At 34.7% G+C, this 21,289-nt stretch overlaps 1 protein-coding gene across 1 annotated transcript in view; it reads right to left on the reverse strand.

The window, feature by feature from the left end:
- dip2ca (disco-interacting protein 2 homolog Ca) overlaps nucleotides 1-21,289 on the reverse strand; it is a 147,453-nt gene that overhangs the window by 65,444 nt on the left and 60,720 nt on the right. The window contains 5 exon segments of the mRNA XM_051097956.1: nucleotides 4,997-5,172; nucleotides 5,174-5,209; nucleotides 6,852-6,975; nucleotides 11,451-11,558; nucleotides 16,621-16,692. Coding sequence (XP_050953913.1) covers nucleotides 4,997-5,172; nucleotides 5,174-5,209; nucleotides 6,852-6,975; nucleotides 11,451-11,558; nucleotides 16,621-16,692 — 516 coding nt within the window.

The following is a 21,289-nucleotide window of genomic DNA, read 5'->3' on the forward strand; positions in this document are numbered from 1 at the left end:
GGGGAAGGGAGGAAGGGGGAGAACCAGAACCTTAGAACCGTCCACTTCCTCACCACAGGTATGGATTGGCAGGAGGGACGGGGGCTGATGAGCCGAGCATGGACGGTGCCATGTTCCCAACAGAGTCTTGAGGACTCTGGATATCTTGCATGGAAGGGGAAGGAGGAGGGACGGAGGAGGTGGGAATGATTGAGCATTCCTAAAGGAGCACCCACACTGCCATGTTTCTCTCAACGGTACAACGAGACAAATATGGGACAAAAGCAACAACCTGGGAAGCACTTGCAGAACTTGTTCTGTGTTTAAAAATGTCCCAAAGATAACCATCCTTGCCGTGTTGCTAAATATGCACTAACAATGTTCTGAGAGCTCCGAGCACGACTTAGTCTCTTGAGGTTGGTTGTCTGCTTTTAGATGGTACCACAACATTATCATGTGGGAGAACAAAAAGGAAGTGAGGGAGAAAATCGAAAGGCTCATTTACACGGTAACCGGTTTGTTTTCGAGGAGGCGGCGCTGAAAGCTCGCCAAGATTTTATGTGTCATTGACCAATCAGAAGATTGTGTGTCATTATTCTATACCCAATCAAATGTTGTTTAGTTTTTAGTCACTTTTGGAGTTGATGTGTCCGAAATCGCTCCCTGCTGCCCACACAATGTGAATGAGTAAAAGAATGAGTGTGTTCAGACACAGCACACTGTGTCTGCCCACCAATCACATTTATTTCTATTCATGGTTAGCTATTTTATGAAGAAACAAATGTCTTTTTTTTTAGTTATTTTGTTTCATGCTGAACAACAACAGCCTACATTTGGTTTGTTGGTCTCCAGCTAGTCTTTTTAGATGCGTTTTTGGCACTTTTCAGCTGGTGAGACTAGATAAACCAGCTAAGACCAGCTTGGCCAGTCTAGCAGACCAGACAGATCAGATTAAAGGTCCATTTGATAACGGTAATGATAACTAACTATAAAGATTTAGAGCGATAGTTCACCAGAAATGAAAATTCTGTCATTAATTACTCACTCTCATGTCGTTCCAGACCTGTAAGACCGTTCATCTTCAGAACACAAATTAAGATATTTTTAATGAAATCCGTGAGCTTTGACTCTGTATAGACAGCAACGCAACTGACACGTTCAAGGCCCAGAAAGGTAGTAAGGACATCATTAAAATAGTCCATGTGACAACAGAGGTTCAACCTTAATTTTATAAAATTTTATGAAAAATAGTAGAACTCTAAACAGTCGAAGACCGACGCGTAAGGGAGGAATTATTGAGTGAAGTTGTTATTTTTAACTTCTTTCACTATTCTCGTAGCTTCTTAAAAGTACGGTTGAACCACTGATGTCACATGGACTATTTTAACAATGTCCTTACTGCCGTTCTGGGCCTTGAATGTGTCAGTTGCGTTGCTGTCTATGCAGGGTCAGAAAGCTCTCGGACTTCATCAAAAATATCTTAATTTGTGCTTTAAAGATGAACAAAGGTCTAACGGTTTGGATCGTCATGAGCGTGAAAAATTAATAACAGAATTGTCATTTCTGGGTGAACTGTTCCTTTAATAATCATTCCAATTTCACAACTATAACAATAACAAGCCAAAAAAATAATATTGCTGGAATCACTAACAGAACTGTTTTTTTCTACCTGATAAATGATGGAAACATTGACAGCCAATCAGAATCCACCTAATATTAAACAGCTTGAGACGAAACTCAAGGCACGTTTATAATAAACAGAATACTATTGTCAGTTGGTGAGAATGTTAATATAGTTATTATATAGTTACAGTTATCTTTATAGTTATTGTTCTTGGTGCGAATGGGCCTTTAAAAATATGGATTTTTTAGAAAGACAGTTTAATTATTTTATAATGAAATTATAATGAACTTAGAAGCAACACAGAATATAATTTACAGTAACCGCTAGGGCTGGGTTTTGACAAATTTTATGATTTGATTTGATTCTGATTGGATTCTGATTCACAAGCTTGCAATTCGATTTGATTTCTGATTTAATTTGATTTGATTAAATTCAGTATATAGATGGTATGCACTGACGTCACTTTTCCGTCGGAATACGCCCCCTCAGCTGGACAAAAGGGCAAAAGAGCCTGCTGCATGACTGGATTTAATAGGGAATTTGCATGTGAATGCATTTTGTAAATACAAAACAGGTTTGGTCTAAACCTGAGTGATCACTCATATCAATGTTATACATTATATATATATATATATATATATATATATATATATATATATATGCAACTGCAAATCTGTGTTTCGCTGCCTGGAGTCCATTGGTTTCTTTGAATTGCAGGGATCCATTTGCTACTTTTTTCTGTAGCTTTCAACAGTATGTAAAAATTTACCTCAGATTTCTTGTCAAATCTATTTGTACAGTCAATCGCTAAGCTCTTTCTCATTTTAGATACGTTTTGTGTGTTCTGTCGCAGCATTCACGCTGAAAACCAATGCTCCCATTGAATTGAAGTTTTTATTATAATAGCGTTTTTAATATTAAATATAAACATTTAAATAGTGGCTGTTCATTTAAACAAATTAAACATTGAAAAACAGTAAAAAATTATAATAAATATGTTGTATGGTGCATATACTGTACTGTATTTAGCAAAACGTTCTCTAGAGCTCATTTTTTTCTAGCTGACTAATAGGTTTATGGTCACAGAATATGTTTTTTCTGAGGTAAATTTAACGTTACGTAACATTGTTTTACAAGCTCTTATACTGATGTCTTTCTGCAGTCTTTCTGGGCGATTACATTTTGGTAAGTTGTACCCATTCTTTTAACATACCTTTGGATGTTCATTCATGTTTATTTCATGCTAAAACTGGTATTAAAGTAGAAGAAATGATCACGCCACATTAAACAGAGCCAAAATGCATTCATTGTTTGAATACTGTAATAAAATGGACAGAATTTCAAGTCTGAGACTTTGTTTCATACCAAAAGTAACAAAGCACAAAGCTTATTGCAATTTATTTGGTGGGAGGCACACTACACTGCTCCATTCATTAATTGAAAACAGTCTAGACTAATCGATTCTTTGGATTTAAGAATCAATATTGTTTCGTAAAATTAAGAATCGATTAAAAATGAGAAATTAATATTTGTTACCCAGCCCTAGTAACCGCTTCATTCTGTGATGTTTTGACTCGCTAGCATTAACCTAAAGTAGAAGCAGTAGCAGGCTTGCTTTTGTGTGCATGGAATAGCGGTAAATTCATAAAACTTTGCGCCTACAGTGCACCGTGTAAAATGTCCTTAAGAAGAAACAAAATGGTGGATAGAGTGATTTGAAACACAGAGCAGGAAGGAAAGTCGATACAGGAAAGGGAAACTGGGATATAATGATGAGACAACCAAATCGTGAAGGGAAATAAAAAGGAATATGAGGGGAGAGAGGTAACAGGACAGTGTGAAAGAGATGAGTTCCTTTCTTCAGACATTAAACTGCTCCACAGGGCACTCCTACATAACATCATAGCTCTATTAAAACACCCGAATTCATCACTTAGCCACAGTCTACAACGTTAAGCCCTCTGGATACAGTGGGTTCGTGAGGTTTTTGAAAATTAGAAGTCTTTCTTTCTGAGTGGAGGAGGGGAAAGTGGCAGTGAAACTCTTTCCTCTTCCTGCTGCGTTCTCTGTTTACATTTAAACTCAGCTGGATGGATAGATTTAACAGCTGTGCAGCATAGGCTAGTCACACGACTACTTTACAGGGAGATGTAACTGACTCTGTGTTGATTTAATTGTTACCTCAGGGCTCAACAACAAGGATCTTTTGGGCTGGTCCAGTCAGACAAGTACTTGCAGTGTTTATATTTTAATAAATAATATATTTAATTAAATATATTTATACTTTTTCATTAAATGATAAATTTTCTTAAGGAAAAAAGGGGAAAAAAGAAAGAAAATTCAACAAGAAAAAATGCAGGCCTGGGACATTTTTGTAAGTGTAAATAACTATTAAAATATAAAAAAATTAAAACAATATTTTAGCATATATATTTTTTTAGTAAAATACATTTATATGCATCAGAAAGTAACATATTTGTTAAATTAAATGTTAATTTTTTAAGCACAAAATAAAAATAAATAAAATATAAATTAGTGCCATAAAACGATTAATCGCATTCAAAATATACGTTTTTGTTTACATAATATATTGTGTGCACTGTGCTAAATACACACACATTCATGTATATATTTAGGAAAAATGTTTATATATTAAAAATATTTATATATATTATAAATTATATGATTATACATACAATTATAAATTTTATATTATAAATAAATATAATTACATGATTATAAATACACATTTATAAACCTTTATTTTGGATGCGATTAATCGTAATTAACCTTTTGACAGCACTAAAAATATATATTTTTACACAAAAAGCATAAAAATAAATGTTTTTTTTTATAAATATTTGATAGTATTTTTTTTTTTAGAAATTTAATATTTTACAATTATATAAAATTAAAAACTATTTATTTACAATCTTTTTACATTTATACTTATGTTTTTATGCAATAATAACTTAACTCCATTACTGCTATAAATTCAACACAATTTGCTGAAAAACAAAGTGATTTATGATTTAATTTAGGCACATATTTGTTGACAACATCTAAAATATTGTGACTTTCATCATTCGCCCAAACTAGTATCAGACCTTCCTTATTGTTGAGCTGTCCACCTACCAGAGTCTACGGACAAACATTACTGATTATTTACTAATTTTACAGTTACAGACACAATTTCAGAGAAGGTTAGCAGAAAATCATGTTAATGACGGCTAGCGTGGTTCAACAACAGCACAGATATACGATAAGGAGCAAAAGAAGGTGCGGACAGCACACATAGGCGAGGGAGGCGGGGTTTAGAAGCATGGCAGGAAGTGTGGGAGTGACTGGCTGAGGGATAGATGTGGAGGCGGGGCTCGTTCAGAAGGGCGTTACCTGATTTGCCGACATGCGTTTGAGCCAGGACGTCAGCCAGGCGCCCGGCGGCTCCGCTGCCCCCACTCTGCGTTGACGATGAGGAGGAGGAGGTGGTGGAACCTTGGTGGATGGCCCGGCTGATCCAGTGCTCCATGCTGACGCTGCCCTGGCTGGAGGTGGGGGGTACCCTCACCCTGGCCGCCCTCCTCCTCCGAGCCGGACGAGGTGTCTGTCAGGGGGGGCAGAGAGGAGAGGGGGGAGAGGCCTAGTGAGAGTCACTCAGACCCACTCAACACTCAGCCCAGAAGGTGGACAAGTGCAATTAAAGTCAACATGAAAAGGGATTTGCAACCCATTGGACGGATTTCAGAATAAACTAGAAAATTCTACAAGAAAATATGTAGAGCGGGATATAATTGGGTCACGAAAAATAATTTTATCAACAGGATTTTATACCAGAAAGTAATATATTAAAAAAAATACAACATATTAAAAAAATACAAATACACTAATCTATATGAATGTACATTAAGTTATTTTTTAATTATTATTTAGAATATGAAATTTTAAATGTATCATTATTACATTAAAATTATACATAATTATCATTTATATATTTATATAAAAAACACAATTTATTAAAATATACAAATACATTAATTTACATGAATGTACATCAAGTTATTTTAAAATTACTATTAATAACTACTGATAAAATGAAATTTAAATTTTTTATAATTATTAAATTAAACATTATTCATTACCATTAATACATATTCAAAAATACAATTTATTAAAATATAAAAATACATACATTTACATGAATGAACATTGTTATTTATAACATTAACATTAATATATTTATATTAAAAATACAATTTATTAAAATACACAAATACATTAATTTACATGCATTTATTTTTTAAATATTATTCACAACTATTTATAAAACAAAATTTTAAATTATTTATAAACATTAAATAAATTATTCATAATTATCAATAATATATTTATATAAAAATAATACAATTTATTAAAACATACAAATGCATTCATTTATTGTAAAATTATTATTCGTAATTATTAATAAAATGAATCAATTATTTATGATTCTTGCATTAACAATTATTCACAATTTTCATTCATATATTTATATTGAAAACAATTTATTAAAATATGCAAGTACACTAATTTAAATGAATGTACATTAAGTTATTTGTAAATCATTATTTATAACATTTATAAAATTTAAATGTAAATTATTTATAACTATTTCACGAAAAGTTATTCAGAATTATCGTTAATATATTTATATTATAAATACAATTTATTAAAATGTACAAATACATTAATTTACATACACATACATTGTTATTTTTAAAACATTATTTATAGTTATTTATAAAATGAAATTTAAAATTATTTAAATAAAATAAATAAAAAATATTGTTAATTATCATTAATATATTTAATATATTCAACAATTATTAAATTAAAATTTGTTTATAATTAACTTTTTTTCTTATTATTAAAAAAAATATAACTTATTACACTTATTTATGATTTTTGAAGGTAGCCTAAAACAATGGCTAAAAAGCTTTTTGCCTATTGGATAGCTATATTTTCCCTGCCTACACAGCCTAGATGACGTCAGTCAGTCATTGAACCCCTCTGACTCTCAGAAACAGAGACATTTTTTTCAAATTTCTTCTTTTTTGTTTTGCATACAGGTTTAGAACAAATAAATGAATAAATGATGACAAACGTCTTTTTTTGGGTGAACTATACTTTAATTTTAATAGTCCATTTTTTTTTTTATTTCATGTTGACTTTAAATGAATGATGATTTAGAATCAGGTGTGAAGCTCACCTGGGGGGGGTGTAGGCATCCATAGAGGTCTGTACCACTAGAGATCGGCGTTTAGACGGCATGGGAACAGCCATCTTCCTCTCCTTGTGTTTGGCTAGTGCTGCCTGAACTGCTTCTGTGTGGACATCTGAGGAGGGAAAAAAAAAAGGAGAAATGAAATGAAGGGAATCTGTATTAACTAGCCGCTGACCTCCAAGCTGGTGTTTACAGTGACGTGGATTAGATGAGTCCCTCTGGCTGATGGTCGTGAGAGTTTGTGACGAGAGCCAAGCCACCACCTCCAGCCCTTCTGTGATCTTGCAATACTGACTCATCTCAGTGTGTGTGTGTGTGAGAGAGAGAGAGAGAGAGAGAGAGAGAGAGAGAGAGATGACACCATGGCTGACTGTAGGTTGTACCCACGGCTGCACTCCTCGCACTGGCAGAGTCACGGCCTCTAATAATCCAAGCTGTTATTTGGACTCTCTAATGAGATACAGAACAACATATTCCATCAACACACTGACTGTGTTTACACGCCCAAGAATAATCCGATACAAAATTGGTCATATTCTCATTTAATTACTTTCTAAATGCAGTTAAAGGGAACTGAAAAAAAAGATGCATGTCTTGGTTTATTCATAACATATGCTGATTAAATGTAATCCACAATAGCTGTGGAAATGTCTTTTTCAGAATAAAGACATAACCAGAATACAGAGCTTACGAGGAAACGCCCCAAGACTAATTCAATATGAATTTGTTCATATACTGATATAATTACTCTTCAAATGCAGTTAAACGGAACTGAAAAAGATTGTGTTTGTCTTGGTTTATTCATAATACCTGCTGATTACATGTACACAACAATGGCTGTAAAAATGTCTTTTTCAGAATAAAGACATAACCAGAATATAGAGTTTATGAGCTTATTACTTGTAAACTACAATAGCTGTGAAAATGTCTATTTTAGAATAAGGACATAACCAAGATATAGAGGTTATGAGGAAATGCCCAAAACCTATTCAATACAAATTTGCTCATATTCTGGTTTAATTACTTTCCAAATGCAGTTAAAGTAAACTTAAAAAAAGTGCATGTCTTGGTTTATTCATAACACATGCTGATTAAATATAAACCACAATAGCTGTGGAAATGTCTTTTTCAGAATAAGACATAATCAGAATATAAAGCTTACAAGGAAACACCCAAGACTAATTTAATATGAATGTGCTCATATTCTGATTTAATTACTTTCCAAATGAAGTTAAAGGAAACCGAAAAAAGTGCATGTCTTGGTTTATTTATTAAAAAGTAAACCACAATAGCTGTGGATTTATTTATTTTTTTAGAATAAAGACATGACCAGAATATACAGTTGACAGGGAAACGCCCAAGACTAATCCGATACGAATTTGCTCATATTCTGATTTAATTAGTCTCCCAATGCAGTTAAAGCAAACTGAAAAAGTAAGTGTAAGACTTGGTTTATTCATAATATATGCTGATTACATGTAAACCACAATAGCTGTGGAAATGTCCATTTCAGAATAAAGACATCACAAGAATATAGAGTTTACAGGGAAACGCCCAAGACTAATCCGATATGAATTTGCTCATATTTTGATTTAATTACTTTCCAAATGCCGTTAAAGGGAACTGAAAAAAGTGCATGTCTTGGTATATTCATAATATATGCTAATTAAATGTAAACCACAATAGCTGTGGAAATGACTATTTCAGAATAAGGGCATAACCTGAATATACAGTTTACAGCTAAACGCCCAACACTAACTCGATACGAATTTGCTCATATTTTGATTTAATTACTTTCCAAATGCCGTTAAAGAGAACTGAAAAAAGTGCATGTCTTGGTTTATTCATAATATATGCGGATTAAATGTAAACCACAATAGCTGTGGAAATGTCTATTTCAGAATAAAGACATAACCAGAATATAGAGTTTATGGGGAAACGCCCAAAAATAATTTGATACGAATTTGCTCATATTATGATTTAATTACTTTCCAAATGCAGTTTAAGGGAACTGAAAAAAGTGCATGTCTTGGTTTATTCATAATATATGCGGATTAAATGTAAACCACAATAGCTGTGGAAATGTCTATTTCAGAATAAAGACATAACCAGAATATAGAGTTTATGGGGAAACGCCCAAAAATAATTTGATACGAATTTGCTCATATTATGATTTAATTACTTTCCAAATGCAGTTTAAGGGAACTGAAAAAAGTGCATGTCTTGGTTTATTCATAATATATGCGGATTAAATGTAAACCACAATAGCTGTGGAAATGTCTATTTCAGAATAAAGACATAACCAGAATATAGAGTTTATGGGGAAACGCCCAAAAATAATTTGATACGAATTTGCTCATATTATGATTTAATTACTTTCCAAATGCAGTTTAAGGGAACTGAAAAAAGTGCATGTCTTGGTTTATTCATAACATATGCTGATTAAATGTAAACACACAATAGCTGTGATAAAGTCTATTTTAGAATAAGGACATAACCTAGATATAGAGCTTAAGGGGAAATGCCCAAAACTAAATGGATACGAATTTGCTCATATTCTGATTTAATTACTTTCCAAATGCAGTTAAAGGGAACTGAAAAAGAAAGTGTAAGACCTGGTTTATTCATAATATATGCATGTAAACCACAACAGTAGTGTAAATGTGTTTTTCAGAATAAAGACATAACTAAAATAGAGAGCTTATGAGGAAACGCCCAATACTAATTCGACATGAATTTGCTCATATTCTGATTTATTTACTTTCCAAATGCAGTTAAAAGGAACTGAAAAAAGAAAGTGCACATCTTGGTTTATTCATAATACTAAATGCTGATTAAATGAGAACCACAATAGCTGTGGAAATGTCTATTTCAGAATAAAGAAAACCTGAATATGGAGCTTACAAGGAAACGCCCAAGATTAATTCGATACGAATTTTCTCATATTCTGATTTAATTATTTTCCAAATGCAGTTAAAGGGATCTGAAAAAGTAAGTGCACGTCTTGTCTTATTCAAAATAAAGTCCTCATTTCTGCCACAACAGCATGGTGCAGTTAGCGTTACTACAGTAAATCTATAGTAAATGATGGTGATTTGTAGACAGAAAAGCCTTCTGACTCTATCAATGCACACAACACTTCTTCTACTTCTCAGCACTGTTTCATCCGGCTTTAAACTAGTTTAAAATCAGAGTCATTTGTGTTCTTTGCTGAATTTAAGCATTTCACACTGGATCTCACAGTGCTGTTTAGTGGTTGCATGACCATGACTCTACTGAGCTCCAGGGTTGCCAGGTTTTTAGAACAAAACCTGCACTATTGCTACTGAAAACAAAATACACATTTTTGGCGGGGTTCCCCTGGTAAGATTTGCATTCCAAGGGCTAAATAACACGTTATTTGGTTGCTTCAACCCGTGGACATGAAAGCGGACTTGGCAACACTGTTAAGCTCAAGCTATGCTGCCGTTTGCCACATAAACATTATATCGAACATTTATCAAACTCATTATCGTTTTACCAAGGAAAATTATATAATAATAATTATCATTATTATTTTATTATCCCTAGTTAATACAATTCTTTCTCTCAACTATGTGGTCTTTATGACCATCACCAACGAAGTGGCTTCAGAGGTTGAGAATGCACACAATATTATTAAACACGTAAATATTACTGTAAATATGATCCACTTTGATTCCATCTTGTTATTAAAGTTAGACAGTGGTTGAGGCCTGGTATGTGCTATTCAGCATTACTCAGAAAAAGTGAATTTACTGTTGGGAACTTTCCTCAAATCTACCATAAATCATAAAACCTCATTCTGTAACGAAAAGCTCAATAAACACTGTGTCTCATGACTACTGAACCCTGTTTTTCAATCTTTCATCTCATTTTGGAGGAGTGGCTGTTTAAAGGACACACAGAGAGACAGATACAATTTTAATATGTACAGCTCATAGCAGATAAATCTCTCTTGCACACATATCATATATCAATATTTGTATATTTGCCCAGAAGGGGAAGGCCAGTAACATACCCAGGGATAAACAAACCATAATCTGACACACAAACACACACTCTGTTTTAAATTATTTAAATATATGACATTTTATGGCATATGTTGTCACTTATAGATATATACACACACACACATTTAATTTACTAGATACTTTTGTATATATGAGCATGTTAAAATGTCTGTTTTTTATTGCTACAGAATGGAAAACTATATTATTATTTCTTTCTTACCCATGAGGTCCACTAAAGTTTTTTTTAACCTATTTTAGTGCCAACAATTGTGAAAGATCGTAAAACATTGAGTTTTGCAACAATATATGGTATAAATAGCTAAACTGGATTTTGGAACTGGATTTATTTTTAAGGCTATATAAAGAAATTATATTTTGAGCCCAGAAAGCTCACAGTGGAGATAAATTTTACAGAATGAATCCCCTTGATCTGTTCATTTTTGTGGTGCAGGAATTCTGGGCAGCCACATTTCCCATCAGTTCAGTGTAGGAATCATGATGGATCACTCATTGCACTGTTGGAATAAACTCCCCGCTGCGGTCCTGTCGGACTCACCTGATCGGTAACGTTCATCACGGGTGCCGGAGGAGCGTCTGCGGTGGTATCGTGAAGCGGAGGGCGCCATGGGTGGCCGGCGCTCGTGTGCCATGGACGCCTCCAGCCCTAAAAGACACAAAGAGAGCAAGAGAGGGACAATTACATGTCTCAGCCAGGGACTCATTTATTACATATCCACTTTATTGATCTCTTCCTGTAACGCTCTCCCTCACAGACGGGCTAAGAGAAACCCTGATACCTATTTGTTCTCATTTTAATCAGCGTTTCATTCTTTCAATATCTCAATGGCAACCTACTTTCTTGTCTCATTCTAAGTTCAGAGTAGCTTTTCTTTCCAACATAGGGGCCAGACTTACTAAACAGGGCAAATTAGTGTTAGAGTGCAATTCCATAAAAGCGCCGATAGGAGGGAAAAATATTGTGTGTGATTTACTAACAATGCGCACATTACAGCACATTACATTTCCATAATGACCAGCACAATCTATCTGTTATTTTAATACTGTCCTCCCATAAATTTTGCATCTGAAAGGGTAACTTCTACAAATGCATATTCAATAAGGTCAGGTGCAAAAATAAATACCTAAAATTGACAACAATAGGAAGTTTACTAATTATTGGGAAATTCTTATTATTTTTTCTATGCTAATATATAAATATGCTAAGTAGTTACTGTTTGTACATTATAATGTTTCATCATAAATTTAGCTTGGAGATGTGTAAAATTTCAAACAAAACAAGTAAAACACAAGCAAAGCAAAAAAAAAAAGCACAAGCAAAAAAACTAAAGAAAAAGACAAATAAAACTAAACAAACACTAGCAAAACAAAACAAAAACAATCTAAAAAAAAACCTTAAAATACTACCTAAACAAAAAGAAAGCATATCAAAAAAAGTAATTAAACACTACCAAACAAAATAAAAGCAATCCAAAAAAACAAAACAAAAACCGTCTAAACAAAAAGAAAGCAATAAAAAAAAAAAACATACAAAACACTACCAAACAAAATAAAAGCAATCCAAAAAAACTAAACAAAACACTATCTAAACAAAACGAAAGCAATAAAAAAACTAAACAAAACACTGCCAAAATAAAAGCAATCAAAAAAACCTAAACAAAACACTACCAAAACAAAACGAAAGCAAAAAAAAAAACTAAACAAAACACTACCTAATCAAAGCGAAAGCAACACAGAAAAAATACACACAAAAAGCAACCAAAAAAACGAAACTAAATAGACTATTTACAAACACTGTAAAATAAAATAAAATAAAATTGAAAAAAATACAAAATAATTTAAACACTGGCAGGTCTATATAACTTTTTTTTTTTTATAAAGGGATAGTTCACCCAAAAATTTAAATTGCCTGTAGGACCTTCGTTCATCTTCAGAACACAAATTAAGATATTTTTGGTTAAATCCAAGAGCTTTCTGACCCTGCATAGACAGCAATGCAACTACCATGTTTAAAACCCAAAAATGTAGTAAAAATAACGACTTTATTCAATTTCTTATTTTTTCAACAATCTCAACTTCATGGGTCATGGTACTGTCATGAACACACGTCTAAGAGCGTCTAAGATAAATTGTTGAATGAAGTCATTATTTTTGTCTTCTTCTTCCACTGATGTCACACGGACTATTTTAATGATCTTCTTACCATCTTTCTGTGCCTTGAACATGTCAGTTGCATTGCTGTCTATGCAGATTCAGAAATCTCTTGGATTTCATCAAAAATTTCTTAATTTGTGTTCCAAAGATGAACAAAGGTCTTACGGATTTGGAGCGACATGAGGGAGAGTAATTAATGACAGAATTTTCATTTTGGGTGAACTATCTATTTAACAAATTGTATGATTTTATGAATAACATTTTCAAATTCTGTAAAGATTTCTTCAAGCTTTGAGGCTGCAGATTCCATGTGGGCCATATATAGACAATCCATATCTGCCAATATGTCTATGCCAGTGCAGCCCTGATTGAGAAAAGCTAAAATATTTAATTCCAGGCACACACAGCAGCGATTGGTCGGCTATGACTCATATCAATGGCTCTTGTGATGAGCCAGCTCTGTTCTGTTCTGTTGTTCTTTGTTGTCTTGGATTCTGAGCGGAGAGCTTAGCACCACTCTGCTCCTCCTGGCAGATTTTAGGACACGTGAGACGGCCCAGGTTGCGCTCGGCGTTCCAGCCAAGAGCTCTGCGTGCAGGCCGGAGAAATCAATTTTGGCCCCGTGCTGACATAGCCTAAGACATCAGCGGGTGGATTTATTCATTCAATAAGGCAGAAGGTGAGACAGCAGGTTAAGTCAGAATCATGCACCAGCTCATGCAGCGGAGGATGTGATGGTGCTTTTCTGACTCAACTACAATGAACACACAGTCTTCCTCCTACTAAAAAGCCGAGGGTTAACAGTCACCGATCGATACTGATTGGGTTAACGTCTAAGTACGGCTGTCATTCAGTCAAAGGCAGCGACGGAAACAATCTCTCCTCTGTGCTGGTAACCTGATGCTCTTAAAAACTAGGAGACACACACACACACACACACACAATCAGACGGGCATTAAGGGAGGTGTCACTGTGTCACGTTCCCTTTCTCCAGTACATAAACGACTGATCGTTAAACGCAAGTTCATGCCTTTACAGGACTGTTAAATAACATCAGTTCCCGCAGGATTGGAGGCGTCGCGTTGAGTCTGGCGCATGCCACTCTTCACGCCACAGTCTACGATACATGCTTTGTGCCTGAGCATGATGTCATATATTTTTTTTTTTCACCGGGAGCCAGACTGGGAACATGCGGGCTGCCTGTTGCTATGGCAACAGAAGCCGTGCTAATCAACAATGCAGCCAGACATGCCGAGCACAAATCAGAGACCTTCAAAAGTTACATAAATTCTTACTAAACTGTAAAAACAGCACTGGCTTTATTGGTAGGGCTGGGTGATACAGCTAAAAATGTAATATCTTAAAGGGACAGTTCGGCCAAAAAATAAAATTCTGTCATTAATTACACACCCTCATGACATTCCAAACCCATAAGACCTTTGGAACACAAATTAAAATATTTTTAATGAAATCCAAGAGCAAACGCAACTAAAATGTTAAAGGCCCAGAAAGGTAGTAAGGATATCGATAAAATACTCCATGTGACATCAGTGGTTCAACCATAATTTTATGAAGCTACAAGAACACTTTTCATGCACAAATGATTTTTTCAATGACAAAGATATTATAAATGCACAAAAAAAAAAAAAAAAAAATGTATGGGCACCACATAAAAATAATTTAAAACTTTTGAACAGAAAGAAGATGTGTACATATCATATTTTTTCCATTTATTACTGCCCTTCATAAGCTACAGAAGATACTTACATGTTTCCCACAAGACAGAATAAGTTAAATTTTCCCTGATCTTCAAATAGTTTTCACCCCCGGCTATTAATGTATCGTGTTTTCCTTCTGGAGCATTAATAAGCATTTGAACCTGAATCTGAAAGATTTTTCTGAAGAACAGGCAGTTTAACTGTTCAGACAAACAAGGGACTCATGAATAAATATCACTAAACAACAACAACAAAAAACAGCTGTGGATCATTCAGGCAACAACACAGTATTAAGAATCAAGTGTATGTAAACTTTTGAACTGAGTCATTTTTATAAATTCTATTATTTTCCCTTGTGGACTATATGTAAATTACTTTTATGTGAAATATCTTATTCAGGTCAGTACTAAATAAAAACTATCATGCAGTTTGCATGACCCCACTTGTTTTGCTAAAATATTTAACATTTTGTAGATTTTGCAAACTTCTGACTTCAACTGTACCTGTCTGAGTAACTGTAATACAGAAGAAATCACTTCATCTTAAAAAAAAAAAAAAAAAAAAAAAAAAAAAAAACAGTTCTTCAACACCAAGAAATTACTCAACCCAGCTCTTCATTTTAATGATGCCGACATGTTTTTAAAGAGCAATGCCATTTAAAGCTGGAGATGTTTGATCAGCAGACTGTCTGAAGTTTATCGATAGTCTAAATGCAAAGCATTTACTTCAAGAGCACTTAAATGAGTGACCAGGGTGATCAACCAAGGTATCATTTATTGAAAAGCTGAACATTTTATCCCCCCCCCCCCAATACTAATATTCATAAGAAGGGGTTGTTTCAGTTCAATGAAATGAGAGAAAAAGTTCTAAGCACCTTTTATGAAGCTCTTGAGAAGAGCTTAAAGGAGCCTCTTAATTCTGGTGCCTACAGTCACTTATCAGCTCATTTTAAAGCAGCACTGAAGAAAAAGCGGGCAAATAGACTGATTAAGTCTGGAGCCGGACCGGGTTATGGATGGCCCTGCTTCCAAATAAGATTTTCACAGGAGAAAAGAGAGAAAATAAAGCCGTTGGAGCTTCAGACTTTAAGGCTGCATTTAGAATGTCAACCAATTCTGATTTGTTAACCTTTATCTGGCAAATATTAAATGATGTATCATCGTTTTTCTTCCCGTAAGAGTGAGTGCAGCCATTTGTACATTTTATGTGTCTGGCTTCCGGTCTCATCCGCATCCAGCTATTTTTAGCTGTACAAAACAGCTAATTTTGCTGCTTGATATTGCAAATCGGAGAGTCTTACCGTTATTTTAATGTATTATCTCAATTATGAACACACTGGTTTGCAGTGCAAACAGTTTTACCATTTACTGCACGTTGTTATTCTTCTCATAGTGGATAATGAACCGGAAGTCTCAACCATAGGCTTACTTCCGTGTTAAAGAAAACCACTTTTAAATGTTTCTACTTCAGGTATCTGGTCAAATAATAAAATGGCCAATTAAATCCCATATGCCTGCATTAGGGTGGATATATAAGTGTGTAACCTTACCATCCGCATAGTAATGCAGCCTAGGATGCCCTACAAAAGTCATTTCTTGTTTATGTACGAGAGAGCGATTGTGAAATCCATCTGTTGAGATCTTAATGCCTAGAATATTAGCCCACAGGAAACCGATTCCCATCGCAGGTTTTTAGGATCTGCTTAAACGAGAAAAGGGAAGGCGAACCCATCTGCTGTAGAGAAAAGCTGGTTCTGTCAGCTGTACGAATGCAAGTCTGTAGGTACAAACACATTCTGCGACCCCATAAATAGTAGGTGAGAGTTAGGGCTCTTACCTGGAGGCTGTGGCAGATACGCCCCGAGCAGTTTTGACCTCTTCTTCTCATATCCCTTCTGAGTGATGTCGCCTGCAAGAGAAAGAAAATGTCAAAAAATGTGCAAACGGCCTTTGCAAACTTAAAAAAAACAAACAAATCTCAATCGCTTTGCAAAATCCCAGATTATTATATTTCCGAAAAGCCATTTCTGGGTTGAAAAGCAATTTATGCTTTTTCAAAGGTGTTTTTGGGCAGATCTTTAAGGAAACCATCCAGGCGGTGTGGGTGACAGAGAGCACATCCTGCAATGATTAATGTAACAAGGTTTTGTGACTTGTCACAAAGCATTAGGCGACTGGGCCGTCACATTTGCGTGGAAATTAAGAAAAGATCTGGTGCATAACGAGAGAGCGACGGAGACTCGACAAGTGACAGAAAAACTAAATGCGAGAGCCACGATGAATCAATAGTTCTGTTACAAAAGCTAGCAAGCCGCCTTGCTGTCTACTGCCTACATAGGCAGCCGCCTTTGAAGTAGTGATGGGCGGTTTGACCAAAAAATCTGTATTACCTTTTTTTTGTTTTGTTTAGGATTTTGACAGTTTATACCGTTTTTTTCCTGAGTGTGCCTTTATATTAATCAGAATACATGAAAGATTTGCAGAACCACTGCATATTAATCACAATCCAAGCAAACACAGGGTATCCACCTTCTTCTTCCCATAAGAGGGGGTGCATTTGTACATTTTTTGGGTCTGGCTTTCGGTCTCATTTGCGTCCAGCTATTTTCAGCTGTACAAAACACCTTGTTTTGCTTGATATTATAAATTGGTGTGTTTTATCATACTATTTTAATGTATTATCTTAATTATGAGCACACTTGTTTGTAGTCCAAACCGTTTTTACCATTTACTACATGTTATTATTCTTCTTGTTATTTCCCTATTGTGGATAATTACCTGGAAGTCTTACTCATAGGCTTACTTCCGCTTTTAAGAAAAAGGTAAATAGCATGAGCAACTTTTGATGTAAATTAGATTGTATGATTCAAACTTTAAAGCAAACACAAAAAGGTCTGAGCTTAGCTTTGTAATATTATGCTACACAAAACACACCTGAATGAAGAAAACAGCATTGGGGCTAAATGAGATGCTAATTCACTCTCTGACAGCAGATGGCGCTTACTGAACAGCAGTGATACAGTCTTTCCTTAGGTGTAAACAAAGCTGAGTCGCGCTTTTAAATACTATATATGCAGGTAAGTTGAAAAGAAAATACCATCTAACTGTTCTGAAGACAGTCAATTCCCCTCAGAGATACATTCATATAAACTTTCAGTGAAGTATTTAGAATTTTCTTCCTGTATTTCACGCATTGTTAACAGTGAGCTTGCTCTGCATGCCACAACAGAGTGTTTTCACCACGCGTCAACAATCAGCTAAGGTTATAATGGCGGCACTGAATGTAAACAATGCCAATGAACCGAACGAAACTTGCATATTTGCTGTCTATTGCTTCTGAAATTGCTCAGTTGCTGACATGTTTTTAGGCTGTACTAATCGGTCAGACCAGGAAAAACATTTGGAGTACTACAGACTGCCAAAAGTTATAACAAATCAAGGAGAAGAGTGCAAAAAACTGTCTTGAGGAACCAAAGGCGTTTGTTGTTGGCTAAACTGAAGAAGGATTTCCAGGGCAAGAATCTTGACAACATTCATGTTTGTTCTTATCAATTCCACTCAGGTAGGTTAAATATTAGGCTAATGTCTTAATTAATACTGCTCGTATGTATCTTTACCACCTATTAACTTTAGTTTGTCAAAATATTGCGCCCTTTCCTGCTTAGTAAGTCTTCCAAAGCTGCATTTATTTGTTCAAAAATACAGTTAAAACTAATATTGTGAAATATTATCTATTTCAGTCAGTGTTAATTTTGACAGCAAATTCTGATTTAGTCTTAGTCTTTGGAATAATACACCATTTAGTTTTAGTCCTATTTTAGTCATCTGAAATCTTTTAGTCTTAGTCTAGTTTAGTTGACTAAATATCATAAGAGTTTTAGTCTTAGTTTAGTCTTAAGTCTCTTAGTCTTAGTCTAGTTTTAGTAGACCAAATATTAGCAGATTTTTCTCCATAATTCACGTAATTGTAAGTATATTACAATATATGGAAGCATATAGAGAATACAGGCACATATCTAATTGTTGTAATAAAAAAACATTTATTTTATTAAATGTCAAAAACATGAGTCTTTTTCACAAAAATAACCATAAGACCTGCTCTCCCTGAACAATACACATGCTCCCTGAAAAAGATATGCATTGTCCCTGAATTATATGAAACGCATATGACATTCTTTCAAAATAAAGTACAGCATTATTGAAATAGATAACCAATGAACTTACTGTCTTCTACAGTCTTTGCAAAATCAAAAGCATAAAGAAATATAAAGTGCAATTCTCAAAAATAAAATAACTGGGAGACGCTCTTGTTGTCCTTGTTGTCATATGTGAAGTTTGACCAGATGTCAATTCTTCGTTTTCGTCCTAGACCAAGCTCTGACATTTCTGTCTGTCTGTCTGTTCATGAGACATACCGCTGCCCTCGGACCACGTGCACAAAACGTTATGGCGTGTTGCTAATGAGAAAAGTCAACTTAAATTAACCAAAGCTTTGTAACCAAGACTGTGCAACCAAGTATAATGTATAACTAAATATAATGTATAACAAATGTCCTCATAACTTGAAAACCGCGGCTTTTGAAAATGGCTTTGCCAAGATCAACCTGCCCTCAAAAGATTCGCTCTGATTGGATTTCCCCACAAAAGGGTAGTTCTTATTGGATCTCTTCTCCATTCGTCCCGCCCCAACATTTTCCTCTCGTTTTTATTCGTTGACTAAAGTGTCAGTTAAATTTCGTCATCGTCTTCGTCATCATATCTGACTTTTTATTTAGTTTTTATTTAGTTTTCGTCTGTAAAAAATGTTCGTTGACGAATATTTTTCGTCATAGTCTTCGTCAACGAAATTAACACTGATTTCATTATATTCTAAAAGTACTAATTTTCATTCTGAGACTGCATTCTCAATGAAGGACACTTTTAGTCTCATCTTTGAATGATAAGGCGGCCAAAACGTGGTATCTTAAAAGTCAACATCATACTGCCTACCTTCTAGGGCGTCCTTCAGAAGACATCGCCTTAAAATACAGTCTAGGTAGGCAGCTCAGTATGTTTTGGAATAAGGCTAATCTCGTCCTCCTCACCCTTGACGCCAATATAATTATGTTCCCGCACGCTGTATATGTGCTCCACTGCTGTGATCTAGTGAAAATCTACAGTTTAGATCAGGAAAAAGTGACAATGAAGGCTGTTTTTCCCTAATGACCTCTTTAACGGGCCAATAAAAATGGCTGGGAGGCTAAAGGCTTGATGAGGAGGAGGATGAAGGGGGCTTTGGGATGAAAGCAAAGCAGCAGACGAAAAGGAAAAGGTTTTTTTTTAAAACAGAGACTGGATGATTCATTTCCTCACACCCACTTGCCGCCAATCAAACTGCCTTATGTGGAGGTTTCTGCTCTGGAGATTCATAGTGTTGCCTGTCCTTATCTCGCTTACTTATTCTTTGCTTCGCACACACTCTCTCTCTCTCTTGCCGTCTTATTCTCTCCTTGTCCTTCCCTGAGGGACGAGTCCCTCATAAATTTTGACACCTCTGCCTAAGTCTGTAACCATTAAATGCTAGAAAAACCAGGAGTGCAGACGACTCCGTCGTGAAGAGAGTGAAAACGAGGGCGGCGGGAATGACAGGCGGCTACCGGACAGTTATCCTCCAGGTGTGCGACACGGCGCTGTTTAATTCGCTGGGGGTGTGACGTTGGCTACGTTTCTCACGTACTTGGCAGCTGCCAACCGAAAACATGTCTATGAAACAAAGAGCAGCTGTCAGACTTGCTGCGTACACTTCCACCTCATATTTTCTGAAAAAAATGGAACAGATGTACAAACAAAATCAAGATTTGTATGGAAGATAATATTTTACTAATTATAACTTTTCTACAGCAATCACTATTGTTGTAGCTTTTGATTACTTAAACAAATCCCTAACATGCAGAACATGCACTACCAGTCAAAAGTTTTTAGTGCTTGAATTTATTTAATCGAAAGTACAGCAAAAGCAGTAAAAAAAATGTTTAATATTTTTACTATTATAAAATAACTGCTTTTTATTTGAATTTATTTTAAAATGTAATTTATTCCTGTGATCAAAGCTAAAATTTCGGCATCATTACTTAGGTCTTCAGTGTCACATGATCCTACAGAAATCATTTTAATATGCTGGTTTACTGTTCAATAAACATTTTTTATTATCATCAATATTTAAAATAGTTGAATACATTTTTTTCTGGATTCTTTGATGAATAAAAAGATCCAAAGATTATCATTTATCTGAAATAAGCTGTTGTAACATTTTACATTTTACCATTCAAAAGCTAGGAGTCAGTATAATTTATTATTTTGGGGAAAGAAATTATAGAAATTAATACTTTTATTTAGCAAGGATGCTTTAAATTGATCAAAAGTGATGATAAAGACATATATAATGTTACAAAAGATTTCTATTTCACATAAAAAGTTCTTCTGAAAAAAATTCTACTCAACTGTTTTCAACATAATAATAATAATAA

This window comes from Labeo rohita, chromosome 24 (genome assembly GCF_022985175.1).
Source record: "Labeo rohita strain BAU-BD-2019 chromosome 24, IGBB_LRoh.1.0, whole genome shotgun sequence".
NCBI lineage: Eukaryota > Metazoa > Chordata > Actinopteri > Cypriniformes > Cyprinidae > Labeo > Labeo rohita.